Source organism: Sphaeramia orbicularis, chromosome 10 (genome assembly GCF_902148855.1).
Source record: "Sphaeramia orbicularis chromosome 10, fSphaOr1.1, whole genome shotgun sequence".
NCBI lineage: Eukaryota > Metazoa > Chordata > Actinopteri > Kurtiformes > Apogonidae > Sphaeramia > Sphaeramia orbicularis.
The window spans coordinates 50861779-50873527 of record NC_043966.1 but is presented as its reverse complement, the minus strand read 5'-3'; the positions used below and the strand labels follow the sequence as shown (position 1 = coordinate 50873527).

At 38.8% G+C, this 11749-nt stretch overlaps 1 protein-coding gene across 1 annotated transcript; it reads right to left on the bottom strand.

The window, feature by feature from the left end:
* Positions 1-1509: 1509 nt before the first annotated feature.
* Positions 1510-10766, bottom strand: igbp1 (immunoglobulin (CD79A) binding protein 1). Its single transcript, XM_030145833.1, has 3 exons — positions 10264-10766; positions 5783-6115; positions 1510-3588 (listed from the first exon to the last, which is right to left on the bottom strand). The coding sequence occupies exons 1-3, from the start codon at positions 10738-10740 to the stop codon at positions 3316-3318; spliced, it is 1083 nt and encodes a 360-aa protein (XP_030001693.1). The 5' UTR covers positions 10741-10766; the 3' UTR covers positions 1510-3315.
* Between the last annotated feature and the right edge of the window lie 983 nt (positions 10767-11749).

Sequence of the window (11749 nt, the reverse complement as noted above, 5' to 3'; positions counted from 1 at the left end):
AAAGCTGCACGAAAAAGAAAATATTTTTCGTTTGGGAAAGAAAAAAAAAAAAAAAAAAAAAAAAACATTGACAAAATAGATGTTAGGAGTTTTAATGGAGTTAGTCTCTTGGTCAGTGCCAAAACATTTTTCTTAATTCTTTGTAATTTGACATAAGTGTCACAAAGTTGTTTTTTGTACTTAGAGACAATATTTTTGTAACTTTCACTTTCAAAGAAAATAATTTTCCAGTCAATCAATCAACCAACCAATCAATCAATCACCCTATCAATCAATCAATCAATCAATCAGTCAATTCATAGATATTGCGACTTCGTAAAGCGATTATATAATGATTAATTATTTATGCATTTTGCATTTAAGCTTGACTCAACAAAAACTTATTTATTTTTTTGCTTAGGTGTACCAGACAATATGCATGTTCTTTTACATTTATAGCTAATAATACAATATGTAAATTCATTTTCCTCATCAAAATAGTAGAAGTGAGAAGTGAGGTAAAAGATGTTACAGGACAAACGAATCCTAAATTACACGAGATGAAAATCAGGGAAAAGATGAAAAAAGTTTTTTTGTTATTTAAAAAAAGGAAGATCATGATCATAGATCATGTAAAAGACGCAATGAATGATGTAAAACATGTAATGAGATGACAAGAGCACAACAGATGTAACAAGACAAAACAACCTAAAAGACACATGAAAATGATGAAAAATGATGGAAAATATTTTTTTTTAAATGTAAAAAAAAAAAAAAAAAAAAAAACTGAAAATGATGAAAAATATAAACTCAGACGCGTTATTGTGATGGTCGAAGAGTCAATAACAATATAATCGATAAAGTCACTCATTAAGTATTTTTTTGTGAATTTCAGGCTCAGGGGAGATAAAATTAATTTTTTGGGTCTCGAGGTAAAAAGGTTTGGGTAGCACTATTCAATGATAAAAAAAATAAAAAATAAATAAATAAATAAAATGACAGCTTCTGTGACTTGGCTATGGCACTCAAAGTGTGATTTAAATACAATTGTTCAGAGTAAGGTTCTGTCAAATGTTAAGGTGCTGATGAACCTGCAACTAAATATCTATGATATAGACTGATATAGAGAGATTTCAAAATAAATCCATAATACTACCAACGTAACAGATACTGGAAATACTTAATCTGAGTGTTTGGTGACCAGTATGAGGCTTGTTAGGAGGTACAAAAACCAGAAGGATTAGTATTTTTAATGAGCAGTTCAATATAAGTCTGTGGGAGCAGGGGCTTTTTGGATCCAAGGTCCTTGTCCCTTATCTGAAAAACTGTTGCCAATTTGATTAGTTTTTAAAACATCAATGGTGAAAAATTACAATCAACATGTTTTCAACTGCCTTGTGTGGTCCACAACCAAATGATATTCATTTGCATACTCTCAGAGTAAAGAAATCAGAAATATTCATATTTTAGAAGCCTTGAAAATGATGTCAGTCAAAATGATAGATCACATGCAAAAATGGAAATCTCAAGTGCTCTTTGTTTCCTTAAAGTTTATTCATACTAATTTGCATTTTTTCCTCCTGCACATGAAAATGAAAGTTGCATAAGGCCTCCCAATATATTTATTTTGCTCTGATTTTTACGGTTAAGAGGATAATAACTCTGGTGGACACTGGGACACAGTAGAAGATGGAAATGTACAGTTGTCCTCAAAATTATTCATACCCCTGACATTTTTTGTTTTTGTGATGAAATAAATGAGTTGCGTCAAGTTTGTTTGTGACATATATGTGATACACAAGTGATGGAATAACAACAAATGATACTTCAAGAAATACTTTATTTCAGGAGTATTTCAATAATGGATTTCCAAAAAACACCAAGTTAAAAATTATGCATACCCTAGATTTACTAAGTCCAATGTCTTTTCTTAATAGTCAACAGAGTAAACTTTGTTCTTGATGATGGTTCCTGTTAGTGTCCACAGGCTCTCTTATGTCTCCTATGGGATTTTGGTCCACTCTTCTTTGGCCAAAGCCTCCAGCTGGGTCCGGGTGGATGGTGTTTTTTTTGGAAATCCCAAATACTCCAGAAATAAAGAATTTCTTCAAGTATCATTTGTTGTTATTTCATCACTTGTGCATCACATATAAATCACGAACAAACTTGACGAAATTCATTCATTTCATCACAATAAATTGCAGGGGTATGAATAATTTTGAGTACAACTGAATATTATCACTGGATGTCACCTGCTTTGAAACAAAAAAAGAAGAGGAAATCTGTTCTGGCGGTTTGACCTCTGGAGATAGTACCTTTAAAGAGACAGAATGACTTCACACTAATGAAGACATAATTAGGAATACTAAATTCATACTGTAGTTAAATTAGGGATGCAATGGTATAGGTTATCCACAGTTCAGTACATATTGTGGTTCTTGAGTCACGATTCATGATATGGTTCAGATGCAGACGCCGGCTGGCTGTGTGCTAAAATGTAACTGGGAGCTGATGGTGAGTCTTTACTCGGAACTGGATCTGAGTTCCCTTAAAGTCAAACGGGCTGGGTGCAGTGCACAGCCAGGCTCTGCGTCCGGCTCCATCCATTGACAGCAGAATTCCGCAAGTCAAGTAAGTCTTGCAAAGCTCTAATGTAACACAAGTTGTCCAGAAATGTTATTTGAAAATGACAAATGAGCTGTACCGCAATACATGCTCGTATTAAATCACTAGGGGTGTACCAATCGGTATGACGTGTACTGATGCACCCCTAAATTAAATCCCTCCCAAAATGTCCGCACTGAACCTTTAGAACTACTGACTTCCTTTGATCTTGAAATAATACCATGATATAGATTTGTCTCAAGAAAACAATTTAATGTGTTTTTGGTTCTTGACAACTTCCATCATGTTGTGTTTATTGTTGTGTGTTTAGTAAGAGTCTTTCCTGTTGGTGTGACATAAAAGACAGAACCAACATCCTGTTCATGTTAGTGTCAACATATTCTGTACTCACTAACTCTGTTTAAACCTCATCTTGTAAACCTATATGGAATAACTTCCTTTATTTGATATTGGCATTGGGAGATACACAGAGCGGCTGAATTGGCATTACTATGGAATTCAACATGAACAACACAGAGTGTAACAGGAGTAAATAAACTGCAGTATCCACCTTCTGTCAAATGACAATCTGCTGTGTGTCTTGGTTTGCTGACTTTCATAACCAACAGAACAATTTCAAGAATCAGACTTCTAAATAGCATCCATTGGTTGGGCTGATGACAACTTAAGATGGCGCCAGGACTAATGTCACCAAGGCTGTGCCTGGATCAGTTAGCCCATGTTCTGCCGGTTTCCATAGCCTCTACGATGAGTGTCTTTCCAGTCGTCCCAGTTTCTGGCTTTCATCAGAGCTTCCTCATCATCATTTTCAGCCTTTTTCTCCTTCTCTTCTTCTTCATGCTCCTTTGCATCGGTGTCCTCCTCCACAACAACTCTCTGGGGGACGCCCTGGTCAGGCAGGACTCCATGTTTCCTGTGCTGTTCATACCAGTCGTCTACTGTCATGGTGGGAAGGCTGGGGTAACCGGCGCCGAAAACCCGTGCCTGCAAATGACAAAAATACACTTTGTTACATACTGAATGACATGTTAATGATGTACTAAGAACACAACCAATTGTAAGTGGACATAATCGAAGCGCTTTTAATAATAAAAGAACTGATATTTTTAACAGAGGCTTTAAGAAAAACATTTTGACAAACTAAAAGCACTGGGATTAGTTTGACACTTTAAGCACTGCCTTGAGTTTTCCTACGAGAATCAGTAACCAGAGAAAAACTACAACCAGTATGACAACTGGTCAAGTATCTGTTCATATCCATATCTGCCCAGATTCAAATGACATATGTAGTGATGACCCAAGTAACTAGGGAACTTATTAACTAAATTAATTTATTCATAGTCACAAGCTGACGTGTCTTTGTGAATGTATGTGACAACTAGACAAAGTAATGAGTCAGGGTGTTTTCGCACTGGGTATCCGGATCCATGCCGTACCTGGATAGGCTCACACCTTTCCAGCAGATGTTACGTTCACAAGCACGTTCCGTGGACCGTGCCCGAGTATGAGTGAGCATTTCAGGGCCGAAACAATAGGTGGCAGTGTGGAGGAGGGAATTCTGTTGCTATCCAACAAATGCGGAACTCAGAAGAAAACAAACCCTTACGTCATCAACCAAGCAACTGTTCTGTTCATTTGTCTAGAATGGCAGCAAGAGAGGCAATACTTGTCTATCTGTTAGCCTGTTTGAGGCAAAGTGAAGAAGAGCGACCTTCGTTGTCCCTGATATATCACTGAGTGGTTCGGTCAGTAAGGCAAGCCTGTGCTGCACAGATCTAAGGCTTTTTCAGGAGACAACAGGAGCACCATCTATGGTCTCGTGGTGATGAAGTCACTTCTGTTGTCGGAGCGGCGGTTAGGTCACATCCGTTCTCGGGCATGTATCGCTTTCACACTGCAACATGCCGTACTGGAGTCCACGCAGTCCGTACTTAGGACTACCTTCTCAGCTGGACAGAACATTTGCATTCACATTGATAAAATTAAGCAGACTTTGGGGTCCAACGTACTCAGATACAGACTTGGGTACGCAGTGTGAAAGCACCCACACTCTGCTGGTCTCTAATGGTAAGGAAAATGCAAAGGCTGAGTCGAAGATGAGAACCAGTTGGGAAACATCTTTCAGAGTCAAAAGAAAAGAGACCCAGTGAAACAAAATAGAAGCATTGCCCTGTATTTCTCCACTGGACACGGCTCTAAATTAAAAGAATAGAATGTGATTCTGAAATGGCAGCTACTCTTACACCATGGGTCAGCAACCCTGGTCCTAGAAAGCCAGTATCCCGCATGTTTTAGATGTATCCCTCTTCCGACACACCTGATTCAAATGATAAGCCTATCATCAAGCTCAGCAGAAGCCTGATAATGACCGTCAGGTGTGCTGGAAGAGGGAAACATCTAAAACATGCAGGATAGTGGCTCTCTAGAACCAGGGTTAATGACCCCTGACCTACACTGATGGGTTTGATTATAAGGTGTACGAAAGTGTAAAGTCACAGTACATTGTGGCAGTTCTGACCTTGTTTGGACAATTCCAAACAGATCATCAGTGCAGCTATTGACAACATAAACTGTAGAGAAAACTGAGGGTTTGGTTTCACTGTGGCTGTTATCTGTCAAAAACAGAGCTAAACTAATAGAGCTATAATGTAAATTATCAACTGACACAGCACATTATAAGATTATAAGACACAGTGTTATTTTGACTAAGTTTTGTTAAAAGGAGAATAACTTGGCGATACCACATGATAGTGTTAACACTGAGCTTTAGGCTTTATTGAGTGAGTGATATAGTCTGAAGAGATAGTGTTGATTCAGTAGTTGTTTTGGTAGGTGTGAGTGTGTTGTGGTACATAACTTACCCTTGCTGTTGAGAGTTGAGAGTATCAATACTGTTATACTAATGTCATTAAAAGAGCACCAGTCAGCAGTGTTTATACAGGTACACAGAAGACAGTTATCAAGTTTATGCAAAATTATGTAGACTACTTCAAATAATTGTGATGATTCAAAACCAAAGCAACAAGAGGAGGCTGCATTATTTCTCTAACAGGTTACTGTTCTTCATTTATGTTTCTATGCGATGATAATAGCACTGAACACAAGATAAGATTCTACACACCATTCACATATTGTCGACGACTGTAGTCCACTATGAGCCTGTGTGTGCCTGTCTCACCTGTACAGCGTCCTTGGTGAGGATGAAAGGTTTCATGGGGGCCCTGGGTGGCTGAGTCAATGGACTGGCAGCTCCTTGGTTTAGTCCATCCATGTTCTTTAGAATCACCAGTTCCTGGTCGATGCTCTCTATTTCCTCTAAACTCACAGTGACCCATTTCCGCATGTTGAGAAGGTAAAAATCCCTTGTGATTTCATCGTCTGCCTGCCCACCCTCCACAGCCTTCTTAACATCTGACAGTTGGGCTTCGAGCTCCTTCTTCTGACGGTAGCGCTCTATCTTAGCTTGTCTTTGTGCTGCCATGGAAACCAGATCTGACGAAGAGGATATAGGCTGGAACAAAAAGTAGATATGACACTATCAAAATAGAAATGTTACAAGTTATGGATGTAATATTCAGTCAGAAGATTCACACTTAAAAACCACAAATAGGAATTTGGGTGAGAGGCAGTCGAATGACCTTCAACATTTTTAACCAACCATTTTTAACCAAAATTATCTCAAGCAGGATGAAAATTACATGTACATGCAAGATTGACTGTTTTTTTCTTAATTTGGATTTTTTTTAAGGGCAAATACAACTTATGAATGGTCCACCTGTTGTAGGAATCATATGTAATTAGAGCGCTGTTCTTCTAACCTAAGTTTTCACAGAATGATTATATATTTCAGTACATTGAAGCAACCATGAGTTTGAAAATCCTGTGCACATCAGAATGTGCTGACAGTCTGTTTAACGCAGCTGGTCACAGAGGTTAATTTATATTGTTTATGAGCTCATTTACAGAGATTCCTGAAGGGTTACAAGTGTTTGGTCAGCCATCTGGTGATACCTGATACCTCTGCCGGGTGTCTTTGCAAGTTATTACCTGCGCCAGGAGGTATTGTGATCACTTTGCTTTGTATGTTTGCATGCATGTTTGTTTGTTAGCAAGATAACTCAAAAAGTTATGGATGGATTTTCATGAAATTTCCAGGAAATGTTGATACTGGCACAAGGAAGAAATGATTAAATTTTGGTGGTGATCGGGGTGTGTGTGTGTGTGTGTGGGGGGGGGGGGCAAATCTGTCTTGGCGGAGCTCTGCACTCTCTGAGTGCTTTTCTTGTTATGGACTGTGCTGCAAGGCAACCAATTAGAGGCTTGGTCTAAGTGTATTTGTCTGTCTGAAGCCTTCTGTACTGCTTTGCATACTGTTGCTCTCCTCTTCTATATGATGCCATCTCCTAGTGTGGTTGTCCAATAGTCTGAAGAATGAAAGACGTTTCAAATATTCACCACAACGTCCTTGCTTCTTCTGCATTCTGCAATCTCATCATAAACTATCCTTATAATGGTTGGAGATCAAGTGAATGTGGAGGCCAGATCATGTGATGCAACGCTCTCTGTTGCACAGCCTGCAGGTGTCTTCAGAGTACTTTTGAAAGAAATGCATGATGGCCTTGCAATTTGAAACAAATATCTCATATTTGGATCAGACCAAAACACAACCAAACTTCCAAACTGGTCTGATGACCCATTCATTGTCTTTCTTGGCTCAGGATCTCTCTTTTTATTATTGTCCCTCAGTATGAATATTCTTGCTCCAAAGTGACCATGCAAGCTTCATCTCCCTACTTGACAAGTTAACATGCATCTGCAACTTGAATTTGATTTCAGAGGCACAGATTTCACAATTTAGTCTTAGGGGCACAACGATACAGGTACAGCACAGTTCGATCCATACCTCGGTTCTTGGGCCATGGTTTTGGTTCGGTTTCGGTATGAGTTTTGTGCTTAAAGAAAACAGTTTTTTTTTTCTCCAAAAATTATATTTTTATTTTGCTTGTCAGCAAACTGAATTTCACAATGGGAACAAATTATATCACTGTACTGAACAAAATAACACTTTCTGTACTGTACAATAGAACCCTTTCTGATTCCTTGACTATTTGTACACAGTCGTATAAAACAGGCACGTGCACACATAAGGCCCAAAGGGCGCTTTCTTAAATAACTAAATTCCTGTTCTGCATAGGGATGTAAAAGAAAATGGCGGTATAAAAACGACACGGTTATCCAACGTACACATTTCCTTGTAATAGCGTGTCACAGTATTGTTTGTGTGTCAGAGTCCTGCACCAGGTCAGGTACACCAGGTTGCGGGTACGGGCATGGGTAGAATTAAATGAAATGCGAGCAGATAACAGGCAATGAAGTGACAAAGTAAAAGGAAATTCACGGTTGAAAATAATTGTCAGGACACACAGTGGCCGGAAAAGCAGTATAAAACACGCAAACACAAAATCAGTTACAAAACTGAAATCCCGCCGTCCATTAGGGCGGATTGTCCCATGCAGGGCGAACTGAACGGTACAGTTTTCCCGAGTACCGCTGCATCCCTACTTAGTCTTGTTTGTGTTAGCTAGGGATATTCACTGTATAACAACACTACCTGCATTAAAAAAAAATCTCTCAAACACATTATGAAGCAGAGGGAAAAAAAGAATTCCAGGTGACTACATCAGGAATCAATATTCAAAGTGGTGGCTTTCAATAGCGGACTGCACTTTTTTAGCTTGCAACATGTATATGTCCCAAAAAGTCTTTAAAGACCTTTCACTTAATCCAGAATGCTGCTGCTCACGTACTGACTAGAACCAGTACCAGAGACCATATTTCTCCTGTGTTGGCTTCTCGGCACTGGCTCCCTGTAAAAGCTAGGATAGACTTTAAAATACTCCTCCTCACTTACAAAGCCCTTCATGGCCAGGCACCTACATACCTGAAAGAGCTTTTAGTTCCATACAATTCATCTATTACAGCACCACGCTCTCAAAAACCAGGCTTACTGGTGTTTCCTAGAATCTCTAAAAGTAGGACGGGAGCTAAAGCCTTCAGCTATCAAGTTCCTCTCTTGTGGAACCACCTCCCTGCCTCGGTCTGGGAGGCAGACACCCTCTCTATGTTTAAGAGTAGGTTAAAAACCTTCCTTTTTGATGAAGCTTATAGTTGGGACGGCTCAAGAGTCTGGTTTAGACCAGCTCTAAATGTAAAGTGTCATGGCACAACTTTTGTTATAATGTGATGCTATACAAATAAATTTGATTTGATATGTTTCAGTTCACAATTTATGTAGCTATTTAGCATTACCCTACAATGTAGAAATTTTTAAAAACAAAAACAAATGAAAGTGTTCAGACTTTTGGGATTCTAAAATAAATTGGAAATTCAAATTTCTACAGCACATCAGAAGTTTGAGTTATGCACTATTCAATCTCTAGCCATTACTAGCATATCCAAGCAGTATTTTTGTTCTATAAATACTACAGTGATCAAAATTCTGATGTTTTAAATACATAAACAAACATTTTGGTGCATTCCAAAGTGATGCAACACTGAAAGCTGGAATTTCTATTGGATCCCTGAATAGAGATCTCGTATTCTCATAAAAGTGCAGCTCTCTACAGTTACCTGGCTGACATTCACTTATGCAAGTGGTGCAACATTTTATTGGTATCAATAGAGCTCCAAATTATGATCAACTAGTGCTCAAGGCAAATTAATGAATGGGTTGCAGAATGTGGTTTCCTCCACCTGTACTGTGATATTCTCCACCCACTTTGAGTAATGTAAATGAGCATGGAGAACTATTTCATCCAGAAATCTGAAATGGGGAAACAGGTATCATGGAGCTTCAAGTGAAACATGATGGTGATTAATGTTGGTTCTACAGGGGGAAACCTTCACAACCTACAAGAACAAGAGAAGATGTCTGAAACATTTCGGAAACCAACTGATGGGCTCTGACACTGCGGCTTACTCTTCATAGTGCTTCATGTTCATCTCTGAGGAAAGTTGACCAGTTTAACACGGACTATCTTCAGATTGTGAATGCACAATACAAGGTGTTGGTGTAAGATTGGACGCTTTATTTTATTTATTTATTTATTTTACAAGTTTCTATTACTCAAACTCCAGGCCCGCTGGAGAAATTCTCATTTCAGGTTTAGCCAAGATCGGATGACCACTAGCAAAGAAAAAAACACGATTTTGTTTCCCAGCTAAACAGCTCAAAAAGTTAAACAATGTGTTACAATTAGTTTGACATTCAGTTGCATATTTATTAATTAGTCTGATGGTCACTGCTTATTACTCTGACGTACATGCTTAAGTTAACATTTAGTCACACATGCGCAGTGTATTAACATTACTGACATTTATGAGAGGAGGGGTGGAGGTGATTCCAGGTGATTAGTGCGTTATTGTTTTTTTTTTTTCTGTTCCAAACTATCGATTACATACCGGTCTTTTAAAATCCACGTCCTCGACCTCTCCCATATAATGTAGAGGTGTTCAAACGTTGCAACGAAGCATTAACTGACATTTCTGTTTACATGTACATGCTAATAATAACCAAAAGCAGCATTTATTATTTTGATAGCATGAAGCCCATAGATGAAACGGTGACTGAACGGTACGGTACAGTTCACCATCACTTACCTTCTTTACTGGCAGCCCGCTCTGTACCGCTTCGTCGTGATTCGTGTTATCGTTTGTTGCCTTTGGAAGTTCAAACTGTGATATGTTGTAGTCTTTACATCTGCTTAAAAAATCCATAAAGTAGGCCCTGGCTGTTTGGACAATCTGCAGTCGTTTTTCTCGGCTGGTCTGCTTGAGGGTCAGTGCTCCTAGCAGGGCGGGCAGCAGCAGGTACTTCAGGTCGGCCGTGGTCACCTCCTCCAGCTCCTCATTGCGGCTGAACAGGACGAGCTGAGCCACCATTCTGGACGCTTCCTCCAACATCCCGATTCCGCGTTTCACTTTGACCTGGATACTGTTCGAGCCCAGGGGTTCATTTGTACTGTCTACCTCTTCAAATATTTTCCAACCGCGGTCTAACAAGTCGGATAATTTTGGAGGTTCTGCGTCTGTATTTTGTTGCTGTCTAACGTTGCTGCTACTTTCGTGTTCCGCCATCTTGTCATAATTTCCGGGTTCGGACTTCTTCGTGTGATTATGTAGTAACATGAGGAATAGACTCAGCACTGCCCCCTACAGACTGAAAGCAACAGCCTGCCTCAGGGCTGTCAAAGTCCTTTCAGTTCTGGTTCCACATCAGCCCAGTATGATCTCAAGTGGACCGGTGTCCTGTCGAGCCACCCTACCTGTCGAGTTGAGCTACCCAGTAAAATAACAACATAATAGCCTATAAATACGACAACTCCATATGTTTCTGTTTGTTTTAGTGGGGTGACACAGTGGTGCGGTGGATGGGACTGTTGCCTCACACCATCACTGTTTGATTCCAACACCGACCCTCTCAAGGATAAAGTGATTCTGGAGATAAATGAATGTATTAGTGCAAAAAAAAATCCCATTAAATTATGAAAATATTTACAAACTATCCAAAAAAGTATGAATTACCTGAAAAAAGAAACTTCTTAATAAGTGCAGTTTGAACAATTTAACCCTTTGGATCTACAAAGGCACAAAACATTTAGTAACAGGCAGAATATTGTTAAAATTGCACATAATTTTCTTAAACATTTCAGGTTGTTAATATTTGTTCAGGTTATTCACATTTTATTGTTAAAGGATAATTTGTTAATGTAAACACTTAAATAATGTAATGTTATACTATACTAATGTTGTACTGTTATTTATAAGTATAATGTCATTTTTTTCCCATATTAAAACAAGAAACTGTGGAGCCGTTATTTATTAATTATTATGCTGTTATTTTACTTGAGATCACAATTGTGCTGTATGTGGCCTCTGAACTAAAACTACTTTGGCACCCTCGACTGTTAATATCTTCAGTTTAATTTTTGCACTTTGCAAATTCATCCCACAGGTTGAACTGGAACTTTTGGTTGGCCAGTTCTGGCTCGCATGTTTGACACCCCAGGCCAACCTCATTACATACACTCCCATTTCACAGGTACAGTACTTCATTCTGTGTTATTATTTTACTTACTCTTTCAAG